The 20,678-nt window shown below is 41.4% G+C and overlaps 2 protein-coding genes across 7 annotated transcripts in view; both read left to right on the forward strand.

The window, feature by feature from the left end:
• Positions 1-19,709, forward strand: part of LOC310674480 (amine sulfotransferase-like) — a 33,087-nt gene extending 13,378 nt beyond the window's left edge. The window contains exons 1-7 of one of the 6 annotated variants that reach the window (XM_083433714.1): positions 2,772-2,909; positions 14,103-14,247; positions 15,135-15,343; positions 16,748-16,874; positions 17,719-17,813; positions 18,836-19,016; positions 19,413-19,709. In XM_083433714.1, coding sequence (XP_083289840.1) covers positions 14,106-14,247; positions 15,135-15,343; positions 16,748-16,874; positions 17,719-17,813; positions 18,836-19,016; positions 19,413-19,537 — 879 coding nt within the window. In that variant the 5' untranslated portion in view covers positions 2,772-2,909; positions 14,103-14,105 and the 3' untranslated portion in view covers positions 19,538-19,709. Of the gene's footprint in view, positions 1-2,771; positions 2,910-13,272; positions 13,828-14,052; positions 14,248-15,134; positions 15,344-16,747; positions 16,875-17,718; positions 17,814-18,835; positions 19,017-19,412 lie in introns of those variants that run through there. The other 5 variants (XM_083433710.1, XM_083433711.1, XM_083433712.1 and 2 more) reach the window with 5 other exon arrangements.
• LOC310674490 (amine sulfotransferase-like) lies at positions 3,179-10,050 on the forward strand. The gene is made up of 7 exons (XM_083433743.1): positions 3,179-3,312; positions 4,615-4,759; positions 6,637-6,845; positions 7,891-8,017; positions 8,591-8,685; positions 9,283-9,463; positions 9,618-10,050. The coding sequence occupies exons 2-7, from the start codon at positions 4,618-4,620 to the stop codon at positions 9,740-9,742; spliced, it is 879 nt and encodes a 292-aa protein (XP_083289869.1). The 5' UTR covers positions 3,179-3,312; positions 4,615-4,617; the 3' UTR covers positions 9,743-10,050.
• Positions 19,710-20,678: the final 969 nt, after the last annotated feature.

Here is a 20,678-nt window from a genome sequence, read left to right on the forward strand (position 1 = left end):
TCCTAAGCCTGGATTAAATTCTAACACTTATTGGATCCAGGAAATGAGAAGTGTCTAGTACCCACAAACTCATAACAATATATTAATTTACCCCACTGCTACCTTACCTCAGAGGGTTATTGCAAATACAAAAGGGGAATTGCGTCATACTGAAAATAACATTGGGCTTCTGGGAGGAAAAGGAAGATAAAAATCTATATTTGAGGCATCTGATCAAAGATCTGTATTTTAAATTGAGCTTAAAAATATATTTTCAGATGCTTGCTCCAGGCTAGGCAGTAAAAGTTGCTGAGTGCCTTGGCAGTTGTTTATTTTTCTGAACAGGGCCCCTCATTGATTTGTTGCAGTACCTCAAAGTTGTAAAAAGGAGCAAAAGCTGGGAACAAAGGTCATACAAATTACAGAATACAATCCAAGCTGCAAAAACATTAATTAGAGTTGGTAATTACTCAGACTCAGCCATATCTTCCCAAGGTTTAAGGTATCCTGAGAAGGTTAAAGGGGCAAAGAGCTAATAGCAACAACAGCTGCAGCCTGGTGAGGAAGAGAGACTGCTCTGAGGTTACTTTTAGGTCACTTTGGAAACTGTTTTTTACTAATCGTTTCTTCTAAAAATCTATCTGTGTTATATATATGAAATGTATTGACTTTAGTGTAATTATGCAAAATCTAGAAAGTAAGAAATGTTAGATTCTTATGTTAGATTCTTATTTCATTGATGGTGTGTGAGAAGGTGAACCCAAGACCTCTGTTTATATGACAAAATTTGAAACCATGAGCCATCTGTTTTAGCCATTTGCCCCTGTTGCCAAGGGCAGAAGAGCAAAGAGCAGAAGAGCAAAGGGCATAGGGTGATCTGATAATTAAGATGCCTTGTCAAGGCAAATGTAAGATATATGATAGAAGGAAATATAGCTCTTTGTCTCCCATAAAAGATAATGGGAAATGGGTGTATCTTTTATGATTGGTTCTATCAGACAGCCAATAGGAATTTCAACCAGGCTGATTGGACAGAGGCAGCCAAAGGAGGAGTCAATACATTTCATAGATTTTTAGAAGAAAAGAACTTAATAAAAAAACAGTTTCTAAAGCAACCCCTTCAATTTACACCCCCCCACCAGCTGTTGTTGCTATTAGCTCTTTGCTCCTTTAACCTTCTCAGGATATCTTAAACCTTGGGAAGATATGGCTGAGTTTGAGTAATTACCAACTCTAATTAATGTTTTTGCAGCTTGGATTGTATTCTGTAATTTGTATGACCTTTGTTCCCAGCTTTTGCTCCTTTTTACAACTTTGAAGTACTGCAACAAATCAATGAGGGGCCCTGTTCAGAAAAATAAACATCTGCCAAGGCTAAACCTCTGCCAAGGCATTCAGCAGCTTTTACTGCCTAGCCTGGAGCAAGCATCTGAAGCAAGCATCTACAAATATATTTTTAAGCTTATTTAAAATACAGATCTTTGATCAGATGCCTCACTCCAAGGCAGTGAAGTTTGATAAGAGACAAATGCACCCCAAATATATTCCTTGAAGTGATTTGACACACATACTCCCCCCTGTAGTTCACACAGCAAACACGATCACATGAAAAGGCATAGATAAAATTAATTACATTTTATTTGTTGTTGTTGTTGAGTCGTCTTAGTTGTGTTCAACTCTCTGTAACCCCATGAACCAGAGCATGCCTTGGAAACTCTCACTTTCTTCTCAAAGCTTCTCCTTTTTTATGCCCATGGAGTTTACTTGGGAAAATACTGAAGTGGTTTGCCAGTTCCTTCTCCAGGTGGATCACATTGAGTCTAAACTCTTGGCTATGACCTGTCCGGCTTGGGTGGCCCTGCACAGCTGAGATTTGTCATCGTTTGAAATAAAAAACCCTATAAAAAACCCTGCAGTCATAAAATAAACTGCAATTTCACAATCTCAGGAGTGCTGTATAAAAAAAACACCCCTGTGATTTTGTGGGGGGGGGGGAGCTGAGGTACAGGAGGTAGACAACGTTGTGGAGCTGCCCAAGCCCAAGACTTTGAAAGGGGATTGCAGTATAAATTTGGACAGTTTAGCAAGGAGAACACAGGAAGCCATCAAGTGCATTTTCTATGCAAAGATATTCCTGAAAACATTAGCTTTAGATGATAAACAAAACCAAAATGAGCCATTTCTGCATGTGGCATTGTGTACTGGGAAATAGCTTTCATGGAATTCTGACTAAAATGACTGGGAGCTGTCCATCTTGATGTGGACTCTGAAAATACTTCAAAATCTTTGAAGGGTGGGAAAGATTGCTGCCAATATATTGAATTTGAAAGTTTATTCTTGGACATGAGTCATGTTTGATATCAGATAAGCTGTGTGCAAATGAAAAAGGTTTCTACTTTTCTTGGATAGATTTCTAAAACAATCCATGCTAATTATTTAGTAAGTTTTATTAAAACAAAAAGGGATAATTTTGGAGTTAAAGTTGGTGTTATTGGGGTGTAAGTCAGTGCAGGCATGTGTGTACAAATAGACATCCATTGGTGAATCTCAGGTGTCTCTTACCATTTGAGCCCATTTTCTACTAGTGGACCTGAGCAGACGTAATACTGCTTTTATTTCTTAAACGGACGAAGACCACTGTTGATATTGGCTGTTGCTTGTGCAAAGAAACAAGTTCTCACCCTGTTATTCTTTACATTATCTGCCTCTATGCACCTGTGTTACCTTTCTTTTCTTACATAACATGCCAGGAATGATTTACTAAGGAGGAGCCATCGGCTTAATCCAACCCTTATTATCTAACAGAATTCTATAAAGCAATCTCCTACAGAGCTCTGAACTTGAGCCTTGAAAAGCTGAAATACTCCAAGCTGCAAAAGAGATCACTCTCTCCCTCTCTCTCCCACACTTTTTGACTCTAAAAACAAGAGGTAGGTAAGTTTTCTTGTAATTTAAACTTTCCAGGGAAAAGCAGGACTACTAAATGACAAACAACTAATCTACTCTTTCATGCATGAGTCCCGAGGGGCAACAAGATGCATGAAAACTCTGGTCACAGTTCATATTCTTTTCTGGTGTCAGACAGAGTGCACCACTTGTGCTACCAGAGATTAAAAGTTTTTTTAAGGGGACTGAATGTGCATAACATGCCAGGAATGATTTACTAAGGAGGAGCCATCAATTTAATCAAACTCTTATTAGCTAATGGAATTCTATAAAGCAGTTTCCTTGAGAGCTCTGAACGTGAGCCTTGAAAAGCTGAAATACTCCAAGCTGCAAAAGAGATAACTCTCTCCCTCTCTCCCCCACACTTTTCGACTCTAAAAACAAAAGGTAGGTAAGTTTTCTTGTAAATTAAACTTTCCAGGGAAAAGCAGGACTACTGAATGACAAACAACTAATCTACTCTTTCTTGCAAGAGTTCTGAGGGGCAAGAAGGTATTTCATCAGATGCATGGAAACTCTTTTCACAGTTCATATTATTTTATGGTGTCACACAGAATGCAACATTTGTGCTACCAGAGATTAATTGTTATTTTGAGGGGACTTAGCAATGAAACACAAGACTTATATAGAGAATTAAAGTGATTTTCAGGCTTCATGGCACTTTATTTATCAATTATGAGCAAAGGATTTTATGGTTATTCTGATTTATTTATTTAAATGTTTATAAAACACCCATTCATCTAAAATATCACAAGGTGGTATTAAACTTTCTCCCATAACAATTCCCCGCCTCCTTATACCATGCACTGAGCCCAACCTTGCAAGTGCCTTCCTTGTCAGACGCTACGTGGGAGGAGAGAAATTGGCGCAGGGAGGAGACAAAAAAAGAAAGAGCTATTTTGGCAGTGGTGTCTCACTATGGGAACACCTGCCCAATAGGGCCCATTGTATGTCCAGCCAACTCTCTGTATTATCACAGATGAAGCTAAGGGCAGCATTCCCTCCATGGAACGTCCTTGGGCACCACATTCCAGCAGCAGTTTCAGCCAGAGCTGGCAATACCTTTCTCTTTGCCACCCTGTGGTCCCCAGGCACATCTATGGTTTGGCCCCAGGAAGCCCGGAAAATACGTCACCCCAATTTCTTGAAGCTGATCAAGAACCCAGGAGGAATTGGGCAAGAGTTCCCAACAGATTCCGTCTTTCATTTTCCCTGGAACCATTTCCAGGGATCACTTTTTTGGTTCCTTCCCACCTCCCCTGAGTACAAGAATGATTGTCAGGATAGCAGCACTGACCAAACTATGACGCCAGGCAGCATAAAGTGAGGCCAAGGGCTGCTATTTTGCATGCTGCACACATGCAGTTGAGAAATAACTATGTCAGGGTGAAAGAGAAAAGCCTTCTTGTGTAGGGCAAAGCCAGCTTTGAGTTGATAGCAGCACCATTTAAAAAAAACAACATTTAAAGTGGGGGGGGGGAATGCTTTGTTGCCTTAATGATGGGTCAAGTCTCTGTTCTTTAAATGATGGGCCTTTATGTTGCTCACCTGTGATGGAAGAGAAGCATGGGATTCTGCTATGGGGTCTGCAAAAAGAGTAGGATTTGACAAAATGACACCTCTATTTTTTGTGATTTCCCATTGTTGCATAATAGAGGGAACTATTCTCTTCTCTTTATTCTTAGGCAGGCAATGCAACCAAACGAGAAATACCTTTTCACATACAAAGGATTTTATTTCCAGCCAGATTTGGCTTCACCGGAGTACTTAGATTCCCTGGAGGATTTTGAAATAAGAGACAGTGATGTATTTTTAATCACTTATCCAAAATCAGGTAAGAGTACCTTTTCATAGGAAGAACCATCATTTCAATTCAACCCTGTTGGATACCCACATATATCTACATAGTATCTGTATTATCCTAACGCAAGTTTAAAACCAAATGCAAAATTGAGGTCAATGTGGGTAGTATGGAACTTACCTGGTTACATAAAGGTGAACTGGGCCATGTTTTGTTTTGTTTCAAAAAAAGAGATGAAATAATGAGTTTTCCACCAGTGTCAACCTGTTTGAGGTTTTGAAAACAACATAAATACACATCAAAAACATTCAAATTTGTTTGCAAGGGATTTATTGTATTCACTGACTTTTAGGATTTTGTATGTGTTTGTCAAATAGAGTTGATAAATTCTTTTCTTAAAAACTTTTCATCCTGTGACTCTTTATTTCAGCATTTATCTGCCACAGTTTTGCCAATAATAACAGGGGTGTGTATCCAATGCAGTTGTGCCCTCCATGCAATAACTTCCACTTCCACACCAGAACTTCCTTCACTCTTCTCTCCCCTTGTGTCCCCAGTGTTCCCCAAATCTGCCTTGGAGGGTTGTTGGGGTGGAGAGGACACAATAACTGGGAGTGGGAGAGGAGAGGAGAGGGGGAGAAGTTCTGCATTGTATAGGCATTTAGGACTTGGGTGACATGAAGAAAGGCTTCTGCGACTGCCTTTTGCCTATTATGTTTGTCTCACTGGCCATTTGTCAACATTTCTGTTCCTAGAAAGCATTGATAAAAAAATCATGATTTGAATCCACGGAATCAAAGTACAGTGGTACCTCAGGTTAAGAACTCAATTCGTTCCGGAGCTCCGTTCTTAATCCAAAACTGTTCTTAACCTGAGGTACCACTTTAGCTAATGGGGCCTCCCGCTCCCGCCGCACTGCCGCTGCCCAATTTCTGTTCTCATCCTGAAGCAAAGTTCTTAACCCGAGGGACTATTTCTGCATTAGTGGAGTCTGTAACCTGAAATGTATGTAACCTGAGGTACCACTGCACTTTGGAGAACAGATAACTTTTTTTTAATTTCCTAGACTTTGAATATCATTTGTATAATGTTCTGGGAAGAATCTGGAATAGAGTTTTGGTAGCTTTCTGAACAATAAAGGAACTTATTAGCAAATTTTGTTCTGTCTTCCCGACTCCTCAAATTCTATGAAGCCTTTAGCTGAAATTCCTTCTCTCACCCTCAATAGAAATGAAGCCTAGGTCAATCTTCCTCATTCACCCATTGCTGTCCCTATTTCAGTGTTGGTCTGTGTGACACCATAATTTGGTGCCCCCCACCTCTCACTTTCTATTTGACATCATAGTATTGGCAGCCCGTGTAGCCAGGTCCCAAAATCTGCCTCTGCTTGCTGTGTTGATTCTCTTCCTCTCTCTCATTTCTTTTCAGTGTTGCAATTCAGATAGTAAGCTCCATGATGCTGAGACATGTTGTTTTCAGTTATTTCACTCTTTAAAGTACTAAGTACATATACTTAGTATAATGAATGAAATTAAAGTAAAGGTAAAGGTATCCCTGGACTGTTAGGTCCAGTCGCAGACGACTCTGGGGTTGCGCGCTCATCTCGCTCTATAGGCCAAGGGAGCCGATGTTTGTCCACAGACAGCTTCCAGGTTATGTGGCAAAGTAGAGCAGCTCACAGAAATGCCGTTTACTTTCCCGTCGGAGTGGTACCTATCTACTTGCAGTTTTATGTGTTTTCGAACTGCTAGGTGGGCACGAGCTGGGACCGAACAATGGGAGCTCACCCCGTCGCGGAGATTCAAACTGCCGACCTTCTGATTGGCAAGCCCTATGCTCTGTGGTTTAGACCACGGCGCCACCCATGTCCCCATATGAATGAAATTAAGTATGCTTATTCTTACTTATAGGCACAATATGGACCCAAAATATTTTGAGCTTGATTTATCATAAAGGCCACCGAGATGGAACTGAAAAAGTCGACTTACTAGACAGGGCTCCGTGGCTGGAGTACAATGTCCGCAATGTGGATTACGTCAGTCGTCCATCACCTCGCCTCTTCGCTTCCCATCTTCCCTACTATTTAGTACCCAAAGGATTAAGGAACAGAAGAGCAAAAGTAGGAAACAGCACATTTATTATTTGATCATATTCAATGTTTGCATTGCCTTATTTGAATGAACATCTCAGATTCCGTTAACATTTCTCCGTTTTTGAGGGAAGTTCATCCAGCTGCAATTCCTTTGTCCATATGAATGAGTAATGCTCTGTGCACTCTGAGTTTGGAATAATCCCCATAACTCCTAAACAGCACAGAGTTTATGCTCCACCATAGTAAAAGTCCTGGAGGGTGTTAATAATAAAACAGGTTCTTTTATCTGAGATCAGTGCACTTCAGGCAGAACACAAGTAAGCAGTCAGACAACCAATATATTGGAATGTCTACATAACATTGCTTTGTTGAGTAACAAGCAGAACACGTAACAAGATAAGGGAACATGCACTCAGTCACTCACACAATTACACATACACTCACCACTCTTCTGGATTGGGTGGGCAGACAGCGGGATCCCGGCTGCGTCCGACACACCAGCCCTCCTGAAAAGCCTGATCTCATATACTCTTTTTTGGTGCACATCTGAATATTGGCATTTCTCATTGCCTTTGACATGTTCTTGGCCATCCTCCACCCTTAGCATGTTCTTGGCATATCACAACCCTCATGGTTTGCACCTGGTCTTCTGTAACTTTTGGCACAGTAGGATACTCATTGTTTGTAACTAGCATTGCACAGCCAGTCTTTCCACTTCCTTGCAGGTACAGTACTTTTGCCAGAACATGCACATTCCATTCACTCTTTGATCAGCACGATTTATGAATAGTTCCTCAACAGAATCCATTTTATGTGGTGGTCTTCAGCCATCTTGCGGCCCATTCAAAACACAGCATTTGTTACAAGGGTGCCATCCAACACACTTAATAAGAATAAGCTCATTCGACACCATAGGATTGCACTGTGCATTTGACGTGCATGTTGCAAAAGAGTGTGACGCTGCCAGGGCTATAAAGCAACTTGGAAGCACCAAGAATCCACAAGAAGAGATATCTGAGATCCATCCATTTATTATTTTAGGAATCGAAAGAATATTTTGTTATTCCTGCAGGTTGTTTATGTGGCCAGAAACCCAAAGGATGTCATGGTTTCCTTTTACCATTTTTCCAAAACTGCAGTCACATTAGAAGAAGTAGAAGATTTTGGAATTTTCATGGAGAGGTTTTTGGCTGGGAAGGGTAAGGATGAATTGCTACTCTAAAACGAATCACTCTTGTCCCTTCATCTTTATCACCTTTGACAACAGACTAAAGAAATTATCTGTGTGGTAAGGATCATTTTCAGAATGCCATGTCTGATGCCATAGGTTACTCTGAGGAAATTCCACATCCATCCATCACAAAGAGTCTACAACTGAGAATCCTACTGCACCATTTTATGTTGCATTTTATGTTGCAAATGTTAACTTCCACACCATATAAGGAAAATTCAAGAGTGAGAAGGAAGGGAGCTGGAGGAAGGGTAGACTGATCTTAGCCCACCCATCACTCTCCCATCACATTGGGTTGGGAAGAGCTGCAGTGAGCCTTAAAATGCAGAACTCTTCTGCAAATACTTTCTCTGAGAAAGTGTTTGGTGAGGTTGGGTGGTATTAATTCAGCTTCTGTTTAACGGTTTCCACTGCTGATTGTTAAAATGATTCCTTTAAATTGTTTTAATGGAGTTTATATGTTTGTACTGCTTCTCTCTGAATGTTTTTCAAGAAATAATCAGATATACATTTTATGCCAAATAAACTTTTCTCCTATCAGTAATTGCAAGTTTATGGCTGGACCATGTGGAAGGCTGGTACTCTCATAAGGATGACTTCAATATTCTGTTTCTTACCTATGAAGAAATGAAGAAGGTAAGTTATCAAAATGCTATGCAGTCTGATATTAAACATCCATCAAAACTCACCTTTACAAAATGGAGGAAGGAAGCAATTTGATTATTCAATTGCCCTCAGCTGCTGCTTCCCCTGCTAGTCTCGTTTCCTTTCCTAAAGATTTTTCAAAGCCTAGCAGGCCATGGATTCAGGAGCAGCTTTTCGGACCCTAGACAGCAAATAGTGCATATAACTATTTCCCCTGAGGGATTATGGGGCTATAAATAAGGTGTCATGACCTCAAGCAAGATATGTCCTTTCACAGGCCCTCTGATGCTGAGGAGAGATGTCACAGAACCTCCCTTGTGTCTTCAACAGGGACATTTATTTATTTACTTGTGGACTCAGTTGAAAGAGCTGCCCCAGAATATAATGCATTCTGCATGGCTCATAGAATAAAAACAACAATGAAAATACAATATGATGCAATGGCAATTATTACAAACTAGGCAAAGAAAGATGCAGGCTGCTTGTTTCCCCTGCTTGTAATCCTGCCTATTCCATGAGTTTTAGTCTCTAAGCTGTCAGGTTTCTCTATTGTGGGTGGCCTGACATTATAACCACGTTCCATTTCAGGATCTGAGAAGCTGTGTCTTGAAATTATGCAACTTCCTGGGAAAGAGACTGACGGAAAAGGAGGTGGATGCTGTTGTGGATCAGGCTACATTTAATAAAATGAAAGCAGATCCCAGGGCAAACTATGAGTTCTTGCCACCGGATAAGATGGACCACAGCAAAGGACATTTTCTTCGGAAAGGTAAGTTAATGGTAGATCACACTGACTTGGTTTGCTTGCAGAATTCCTGACATTTTCACCTGACAATTGCAGCTAGGGATGGAATATATTTGGAGTTGTGGATATTTATTTGCCCACCACAATGCACTTTCTTTCTGTTTGCTTCCTGGGCCAGGCACTGTTGGAGACTGGAAGAACATGATGACAGTCGCACAAAGTGAAAGGTTTGACAGCGTTTTTAAAGAGAGAATGGAAAAGCTGCCCTTCAAGTTCTGCTGGGACATCCATGAGGAATCATGAGTCTGCCTTCAACCTGGAAGGATGAAATACAGTACACTGTATGCATTTAATCCAGCCCTATTTGTAAAAGTTAGAAGAAAACAAAATCTAATATGGCTTAATAGCTTCCCAATGTTCTAATATGTGCTGTAATTTTTAAAAAACACCACAAAACAATTACATTTGTATTGTCCTCTTCTTCTCTTTCTACATTCCAACATGCCCTAATTTCTTACCCCATGTGCAAAAGTTAAGGAATCCCAAACTATTGGGATTATTAATTGTATTTTAAATTGGCACTGTTATATTGCGCCTAGCATTGCATTATTGTAATTGAAAATTAATAAAAATTATTGTTAATAAAAACCCAAACTAACTAACTATTGGTGTCCCAGATGGCAATGTAAATCATCCGGCTCATTCACATCATCAATCTATTTATTGTGGGTGGAATTCTTATTCATGCTCTTCCAATTATTCCATCAGGACAAACATTTCAGCCTGTGGGTTGGCACATAATTGGTCGAGAGCTGTGATTGTGGAAACAGATCTTTGTGATTATTTGAAGCCATTTTGAGTAGAAGTACAACAGGCAGGAAGTAATTTCCTTGTAATGGTCTGACAAAACCAATATGGATCCTTGATCATTTCCCTGGTGAAGATAAGTCATTTTGGTGGGTTACACCAAATTGATGGGTATGCATAAATGTGTGATATAGTATAATTTCAGAACTTTAGAAGAAGTAACATAAAAATTACAAGAGCAATTTTATTTTATGCTGCTTGTCACTTATTCAGCTTTGGCCCCTGAAGAATGTTTGTGCAATTAGCAATCCATGTGTTGCAAATAATTGGTGGATAATCTTGATTGCTGGAACAGATATTTATTTTTATGGTACGGAATAATCTCTTTGAAGGCTTCATTCCTAAACAAATTTATTATGAGGGAAAGTGTTCTTGAACACATTTGGCTTTCATTCAGAGGACAGGGCTGCTTGTCGCTCCCTCACCTCACTCCCCTGGAGAAAGGTTGTGCAAGACGAGTGACAAAGTCTGAAAAAGATAAATGGGAGAACTATCTAACTGCCTCACAAACATTTTAGATGGCGAAAGCATTTGATTCCTACTGGATGGCAATGATTAATCAGAATCTGAAAACAGGGCTAGCTGTAGAAAAGAATCTGTGCTCACATGCTGCATGCCACTTCAAGGCAGTGAAGTTTGATAAGAGACAAATGCACCCCAAATATATTCCTTGAAGTGATTTGACACACATACTCCCCCCTGTAGTTCACACAGCAAACACGATCACATGAAAAGGCATAGATAAAATTAATTACATTTTATTTGTTGTTGTTGTTGAGTCGTCTTAGTTGTGTTCAACTCTCTGTAACCCCATGAACCAGAGCATGCCTTGGAAACTCTCACTTTCTTCTCAAAGCTTCTCCTTTTTTATGTCCATGGAGTTTACTTGGGAAAATACTGAAGTGGTTTGCTAGTTCCTTCTCCAGGTGGATCACATTGAGTCTAAACTCTTGGCTATGACCTGTCCGGCTTGGGTGGCCCTGCATAGCATAGCTCAGAGCTTCTGCTGGTCCAGGGGGGGGAGGTTACTGTGGGGCGAGGTCCAGGACCTGAGTCGAGGGTCGGCAGACAGTCCTCCACGGGCGAAGCGGGGTCCACAGCGAGGAGCCGGGCAAGGACAGGAACTCTGGGGGAACAGGACTGGATGCTGGCCGAAACAGCTCTTCAACGAAGTTGCTCCCGCAACCTGGGACTGGGCTGACTGGCCTTTATCTTCTCTGAGGCCAGGGGCGGTCCCGGCCCCCAGGTGACCCGCCTCTCCTGGCCTTAAGGCGAGCACTCCTCCTGAGAGAAACCAGTTCACTCCGCCTCTCTGCCCTGAGCCTCTGCAGTTTATGGCTGGACCATGTGGGAGGCTGGTACACTCACAAGGGTGACTTCAATATTCTGTTTCTTACCTATGAAGAAATGAAGAAACTATGAGTTCTTGCCACCGGATCTCATGGACCACAGCAAAGGACATTTTCTTCGGAAGGGTAAGTTAATGGTAGATCACACTGACTTGGTCTGCTTGCAGAATTCCTGACATATTCACCTGACAATTGCATCTAGGGATGGAATATATCTGGAGGTATGGATATTTTATTGACCACCACAATGCACTTTCTTTCTGTCTGCTTCCTGGGCCAGGCACTGCTGGAGACTGGAAGAACATGATGACAGTCGGGGAAAGTGAAAGGTTTGACAGCGTTTTTAAGGAGAGAATGGAAAAGCTGCCCTTCAAGTTCTGCTGGGACATCCATGAGGAATCATGAGTCTGCCTTCAGCTTGGAAGGATGAAATAAATGCACTGTATGTATTTAATCCAGCCCTATTTGTAAATTAGTAAAAACAAAAACAAAAAAACCCCTCTCATATGGCTTAACAGCTTCCTAATGTTCGAATATGCACAATAATTTTTTTAAAACGCCACAATAAAATTACATATGTATTGTCCGCTTCTTCTCTTTCTACATTCCAACATTCTACATTCCAACATGTCCTAATTTCTTACCCCATGTGCAAAAGTTAAGGAATCCCAAACTAACTATTGGGATTAGTAATTATTAATTCAGAAGTGAACAGAGCGATCTGAACAGGGGCAGAACTACGCTTTCTTTCAAAGACTAGGTCAGCAGCACCCGGCCAGACCTGGCCAAGCATGCACAAACACCCCCTCAACACATTTGTGTGTTTTCTTGGGGGGGGGGGGAGAAAAACAGCTGCCCTAGTCAGGGAGCCCTGTAGGGACAGAGGACGCCACCTGCTGCCAAGGGGTGCAGAGGCGCGTGAGGGAGGGAGAGGTCAGTGTTATAGCCTGACCCAGCTGTCCTGGGCACCCCACAGGCATGGAGGGGGCTCTTCCCTTTGGAACAGGCAAGGTGGGAAATAGTGAAGATGTTGGAAATGGAAAACATTGCTGCCAATCTGTTGGATCTGAAAGATCATTCTTGGGCTTGAGAAAATTTCAATCTTAGATAAGCTGTGTGCAAATGAAAAAAGTCACTACCTTTCCTGGATAGATTTCTAAATCAACCAATGCTGATTTATTTAGAACATTTTATTAAAATGGGGCTTCTTTTGGAGTTTAAAGTTGTTGAGATTAGAATGCAAGTCATGTGTATACAAAGAGATACATACAATACCCCAAATTTTCCTGATGCAGCACATGTAGAAGGTGTTGAGGCATCGGCCCTGCCTCCTGGCATTGCCCACACACCTCACTTGCATAAAGCAGAGGGCTCAGTTTGCAAGCCTGGTACTTCATCTTGGTATTGGACCTTAGTAAAACATTCTCCCACATCCTTTTGGATGGCGGTGTCTCAGTTCTGGAAAACCCGCCCCAACAGGGATCCCCAGCACCCTCATTATGAAAACACACATGGATCCGCTGTATGTGGGATGCGGGGAGCAGAACAGAAAGAAATACCTCCGACTCCCCCAGGAATAGATAGACGCTAACACCAAGAGAGAAAGTGATTTGGCCCCAGGCAGGCAAGAAAATGGGCTCTACCAAATCCTCGAAGCTTTTCTTCCCACGCACAGAAGATTTCCCTGTCTCTTGCCTCATTCCTTTGGGATTTCTTTATGATGACAGTGGGGAAGCCTTGGGAGCTCAGCCTCGGAGGGAAGGGCTTCGTCGTCCGTTGCTGTGCCTCGAAAGGACCGGAGTGGAGCCACTGACAAGAAGCCTTGTGGGGCAGAACGAGAGCTGAGAAGGCTTTTGCGAGAGTGCTCAACTAAATAGAGGGAAACAATGGAGGCAGGTTGCGGGATCTGGCAAAAGGTGCCTTGCTGGGCTGGGCCGAGCAAGCGCAGTTGCAAGCTGGGTTAGAGACCAGCCTTGCCTCAAGAAGGAAGTTCTCCTCAGCAGGGGCCGATTTAGGGCAGCGCGGTGCCAGAGCCCGGCAAGCGCTTACCGGGCTTTGCGAAGGAGAAGAAGGTCTCTAGGGCCCTGATGGAGCCAAGCCCGGGAATGAGGAAGCCGCGAAAGGACTCTGGCCAGGACGCCCAGTCTCTACGCGGAAACGTGGAAGGCTGCGGTGAGTTGGAAGCAGCACCGTTTCAGAAAATAAAATAAAAGGAAGGGGGGAAATGCTTCAATGCTGAGCCACGTTTCTGTTCCTCAAGGAACAGGGGATACCTTGGAGCTCTATGTCGCTCACCTCCGATGTAGGGGAAGCCTGGGATTGTGCTTTGAGCTCTGCAAAAGCACAGTAGGATTTCACCGAATGACAACACTCTTTCTTTGTGATTTCCTCTTGCAGCGCCATAGCGGGAACTGTTCTCTGCTTCTCCGCTCTTTATTCTTATACAGGCAATGCAACCAGCCGAGAAATACGCTGTCAAATACAAAGGATTTTATTTCCAGCCAGATTGTTGTTCACCGGAGTACATAGATTCCCTGGAGGATTTTGAAATCAGGGACAGTGATGTGTTTCTAGCTACTTATCCAAAGTCAGGTAAGATTAGAAACGTGTGTGCCTTTTGCATGTGGTTGTAAAATGGTATTGGTAAACTTCCATTGTTAAAAGACTCTCATACCTGTATCTCTTTGTTTCATTAGGTTTTGCCACAGCTGTTCAGTAACAGGGGACTGTGTCCAATGCAGTTGCGCCCTCCACACAAGAACTTCCACTTGCACACCAGAACTTTTCCTGACTTTCCCTTCCCATAGGCGCCCCCTCCTGTGTATCCCCAGATCTGCTTTGAAGGGGATCCAGTAACTGGGAATGGGAGAGGAGAGGAAGCTCCAAGTCTGTGTGCAAATGGGACATAGTCAATGGGTAGACCGTAGGGGTTTAGACAGTAATTTGACAGGTCTGCATTATATAGGCACTGAGGAATTGAGTGACAAGAAGGCAAAATACAAGGAGCATTTCTCAAAATTCCTGGGAAGAATAATAATGATTGGAATAAGCTGAATCAAAGTACTTTGGAGGACTGACAACTCTTTTTATTCCCTGGACTTTGACTGGTCATTTGCATTTCCATCTATAGGGAGAATCTAGAACAGAGTTTGTGGTGGTTTTCTGAAAAAGAAAGGAACATCTTAGCAAATATTTTTCTGTCCTCCCAAATCCTCAGATTCCATGAAGGCTTCCTATTTCTCATCCACAATGGAAAGAAAGCCTTGGTGAATCTTCACATTCTCTTATTCAACCATCCCTGCCCTTGCTGTGTTTCCTTTGACTCCCTTTTTCCTCATCCTTCCTTGTCTCTAACAGTTTGCAATTTAAATAGTAAGCGCCATGATTGAGAGGCATGTTGTTTTTAATTATTTTGCTCTGTAAACTAGTATGTACATTTATGGCACTGAATGAATTAAATAACTTATCCTCATTCATAGGAACAGTATGGACTCAAAATATTTTGAGCTTGATTTTGCACAAAGGTCATCGAGATGGAACTGAACACATAGACTTACTAGATAGAGCTCCATGGCTGGAGGCCAATGTCCGCAATATGGACTACGTCAATCGACCGTCACCTCGACTCTTTACTACCCATCTACCCTACTATTTAGTACCAAAGGGATTAAGGAATGGAAGAGGAAAAGTAGGTCTTGCCGTATTTATTATTTGATCAAATCAAATGTTTGTCTCACTTTGTTTTAAGCCCAGAAAGAACGCATCCCATTTATCACATGAAACAGAACAATTGTGAAGTATGCTTTTTCAGATCATTAATATTCTTTAAAAAGTGGAAAATCCAGTGTTTACACATCTTACTCATATCTTCATGTAAAATAATTAGCATACCAGGATAGTATTAGCATACCAAACCTTTCCTCCCTGGTGGGCCGGCTCGCCAAGGATCAGCATCTTTCCCCTGAATTTCCTGCCTCAATCTTGTGGTACAGTTTGGTCAGCACACACAAAAAAGAGCCATGTCATTTCTCTAACCTACATCATTCCTAAAGCTTATGTCACTGGATCAGAATGAAGAAAGAGCACAGAAGAATAGCTGTTTTGCTGTTCTGGGAGTGTCAGCTTTGTCAATGGGTGATATGGTGGGAATTCAGAAGAATTCAGCATAGGATATGTTGCTGCAATGAGATTTCCAGGAGATTTGAAGGGAGAATGAGACAATGAAGACCAACGTCATATAACTGACAGGAGGGTCTGTCAAAAATGCATCTCAAGGGGGACTTCCGGCTGAGAAAATTGTTTTGCTAAGCAATCTTTATTGTTGTAGTTTAGTCGTTTAGTCGTGTCCGACTCTTCGTGACCCCATGGACCAGAGCACGCCAGGCACTCCTGTCTTCCAATGCCTCCCGCAGTTTGGTCAGACTCATGTTGGTAGCTTCAAGAACACTATTCAACCATCTTGTCCTCTGTCGTCCCCTTCTCCTTGTGCCCTCCATCTCTCCCAACATCAGGGTCTTTTCCAGGGAGTCTTCTCTTCTCATGAGGTGGCCAAAGTATTGGAGCCTCAGCTTCACAATCTGTCCTTCAATCTTTATTAGCGGCTAGTTAATAGGGAGGCTTATAAATGATGAAAGATGATCAGATATAATTCTGATTACCCAAACAACTCACCTTTGAATCAAGCGGAGGTGGGGTCAAAGGGCAAGCCTCCCAGCTCTGAAGAAATATTTCATCATTGATCCAGCGGGATATAAAAACCTCCAGGGAGGCGTGGAAAAATCCAAGAGCGAGAGGGAGGTACACTGAGCTTGAACACTGTATAAAGGCTCTAATGTTAGAGCATCAAGTACACATTCTCTTCTCTCTTAGTTACTATTACCAGTACTGGAAAGAAGGAAATTGAAATTGGACTCTGACAATTAAAGACCACACAGAAAAAATAAAGCTGCAGACGGTTAACAATTTTATTATTTGATACAAGCAGAGAATATTATGGGAAAAGCCAGGTTTAGGAGAACAGTTTCATTGCTAGCAATATCTATCTCATCCTTGGAAGAGTCAAGCCAAAAAGAATTTGTTGTTATTCCTGCAGGTTATTTATGTGGCCAGAAACCCAAAGGATGTTCTGGTTTCCTATTATCATTTTACCAAGGCTGCACGCACACTAGAAAAAGTAGATGACTTTGGGATTTTCATGGAGAGGTTTTTGTCTGGAAAAGGTAAGGATGATTTGCCGCTCTAAAACAAGTCACTTTTGTCCCTTCATTCCCTATCCTTCTTTGAAAACAAATAAAAGAAATTCAGTGTGCGGTAAGGAATTATTCCAGAGTGCCACATCTGATGCTGTTGGTTGCTCTGAGGAAGTCTAAACTTATTTTCCATGTGCATCCATAATAGTTTTTCCAACTAAATAAATTACAGCACACAGGTTTATGCCATGGATAGCTGCTGACCATTGAGGCAGAAGGTAGGGTATAAATTTGACCAACTCCCAAAGCAAATCAGGCATGGGCTGAAGCAGCTACAAATCATTAGAGGGTGGATCACCTAACCCTGAATGAAGTGTAGAGATTGGTGTCAAGTTATAAGTCAGAAACCCAGAAAGGGTCTCCTAAATGTTGTAGGTATCAACTGCCACACCATATAAGGAAACTGCCAGAGTGGGAAGGAAGGGGGCTGGAGGAAGGCTAGACTGATCTCAGCCCACCCATCAATCTCCCATCACACTGGGATGGGAAGCACTGCAGGGAGCCTTAAAATACAGAACTCCTCTGCAAATTCTTTCTCTGAGAAAGTGTTTGGTGAGGTTGGGTGCTATTCATTCAGCCTGCGTTTGTTTTCTTTCCTTTCCAATCCATCTCATTCCGATTTCAAGCTGCTTTGTTTCATTGAAAGGTTGGGCTGAATTTTATTATGATCTAATGGTTTACACCATTGCTGGTTCATATTTGGTTCCCTTAAAATGTTTTAATTCATTTTATCTGAGTGTTATGCTGCTCTCCAAAAAATAAATAAATATATATCTCCTCTACATTTACGCCAAATCAACTTCTCTCCTATCAGTAATTGCAAGTTTATGGTTGGACCATGTGGAAGGCTGGTACACTCACAGAGATGACTTCAATATTCTATTTCTTACCTATGAAGAAATGAAAAAGGTAAGGTGTCAAAATGTTACCAAGTCTGATATTAAACAAGCATCAAAACTCACCTTTACAAAATAGAGGAAGGAAGCAATATGATGATTCAAGTGCCCTGACTGAAGGAGATTCTGCATCTGCCTCATCATCAATTTAACACAGTCTATGGTCTCAATTTGAGTGAGCTTATCATGTTGCATTGAAACCATTGTGAATTTATATAAGCAATTTCAACCCCCCCCCCCCCCCGGAATCAAAATGTTGCCCTTTTATTATTAACTGATTTCGAAGCATTTGTGGTTGAAGCATATTCCCACATCAACTATCAATCAATCAATCAATCAATCAATCAATTACAGCATGGGGGTGTGCCTCTTTGCAATCATCTTCTAGCCAGGCAGCATTTTAAAAAGCACACAATATCTGAATATGCAACAATGCAATGATTTTTACCAACATAGTTAATGGAAACAATGAATTCTGACACTATCTTCAGAAGAGACAAGCATTCCAACTGCCTGCTTGGAAACCGCGAAAGGTTTACTGAGTGTTCAATACAAACAGTTCAAAACCCCAATTCAGCTGCTGCTTTCCTTGATAGTCCTTCCTCCTTTCTAAAAGATAAACAAGCCCAGGAGGCCATGGACCTAGGACCTGCTTTTTAGGCCCTAAACTCCAAAGAGTGCACTGTAACCATTTACCCTGAGAGATGATGGGGCTGAAAATAAAGTGTTCCAAGCAAGATATATCATTTTACAGGCCGAGGAGAGATGTCACAGAACGCCCCCTCCTGTCTGGAGTGGTGGCATTTTGTTTATTTATTTACTTGTGGATTCAATTTAAATAGCTGTCCCATGGGTGGCTCACAGAACAAAAGCGACAGTTACGAGTACAATATAATGCAATGGCAATTATTCCAAACTAGCCAAAGAGAAATGCTGGCTGCTTGTTCCCCCTGCTTGTTCCATGAATTTTAGTAACGAGGCTGTTGTGTCTCTCAATTGTGGATTGCTTGACATCAAAACTATTTCCCATTTCAGGATCTAAGAAGCTGTGTCTTGAAAATATGCGACTTCCTGGGAAAGAGACTGACGGAAAAGGAGGTGGATGCTGTTGTGGATCAGGCTACATTTAATAAAATGAAAGCAGATCCCAGGGCAAACTATGACTTCTTGCCACCGGAGTTCATGGACTACAGCAAAGGACATTATCTTCGCAAAGGTAAGTCAGTGGCAGATCAAACTGACTTGGTGCTGCTTGCAGAATCCCTGACAGATTCACCTGACAATTGGTCTGACACGTGATGGGCACCAAGGCGATTTCGTTTTCCCAGTCTTTCATAAAACTCTTCAGTTTCCATTGTTTCCTAATTTTAGAGTTGTTCTAATAAGTACTTTCCCTGCTGTTGTTTCCTTCAAAATATATGTATTTAAGGGTGGCATATTTGTTTTTCCAATCTGGAGTGTGGAGACTCAGCCAGATGGGTGGGGTATAAATTATCATCATCATCCTCATTATCAACATCATATTCCCAACTAGGGATGGAATATATCTGGTGTTATAGAGATCTATTTGACCACCACAATGCATGTTCTTTCTGTCTGCTTCCCGGGCCAGGCACTGTTGGAGACTGGAAGAACACGATGACAGTCGCACAAAATGAAAGGTTTGACAGCGTTTTTAAGGAGAGAATGGAAAAGCTGCCCATCAAGTTCTGCTGGGACATCCATGAGGAATCATGAGTCTGCCTTCAGCTTGGAAGGATGAAATAAAGTGCATTGTATGCATTTAATCCAGGCCCATTTGTAAGAGTTAGTGAGAAAAACTCTCATGTGGCTTAATAGCCTCCTAATACTGTAATATGTGTAAGATTTTTAAAAAACACAATAAAATTACATTTGTATTGTGCTCTTACTCTGTTTCTACACCCCTGAGCATGTCCTAATTTCTGACTCTTTGTTGCTCCTGTTTTGTTCTATTAAATTTCTTCTTTGCAATAAGGAGAAATAGTTTCTTGTAGGTTGAAAATGTTTTCTTTATGTATTACTTTTGTATAAATAAATACCGTTGAGTTAAAAAAAAGACCTTTAAATGCCCTATAAAAAGAAAGAAATTTAGCAGATTACTAAAACAAACGGGGGGAATGGTACTATTAATGCTACAAGTAATTCATAGGAGGAAAAAAGAGTATGTTATTGGAAGTTTGAAACTGGTAGAAGTCATTTTTACCTGATCAGAGGAAGTGAATAAAAAAGAAAGGGGTTGCTATTTTTCTTGCTAAAACATCATCACTCCAAATCCCCCCTTGAATAGATTACAGACCTAGATAAGAGATTTATTTTTGGAATGTGCTGTGAAAGAATATTTACTAGGATGCATTTATGCACTCAACAATAAAATAATTATTTTCAGATAAGAAATGAAATTATTAATGTCAGCACAGATGAGATTCTTCTCAGTGGAGAATTTAATGGGGTATCAAACCCCAAAACAGATCATAGAGTTTCTAAAGATAACAAAGGTGTTTTACCTAAAACGTTGAAATGGTAATGTTATGGAGAAACTTTCACACAACCAATTATACCTTTCACTCTATTCCACATAATTTTTATTTGGAATTGCATTTTTCCCCCTAGCATCTCCTCCTCTGATTAGATCTTAACATGGAAATTGGAAGTCCAAGTACATATGTGGACCAGGCACCATTTGTTAACAGATCACAAGGAAGTAAATGTCGTTGAATGGTCAATCTTATATCACATGGGAGGGGGGGGACCTTTACAGCAGGGGTGACTAACCTGTAGCTCTCCAACTGTTGAATTATAGCCCCCATCATCCCCGCCTGTGCTTCTGCCCACATTGCCCTGGTGTCGTGACTGCCTC

This window comes from Podarcis tiliguerta (genome assembly GCF_965153285.1).
Source record: "Podarcis tiliguerta genome assembly, chromosome: 3".
Taxonomy (NCBI): Eukaryota; Metazoa; Chordata; class Lepidosauria; order Squamata; family Lacertidae; genus Podarcis; species Podarcis tiliguerta.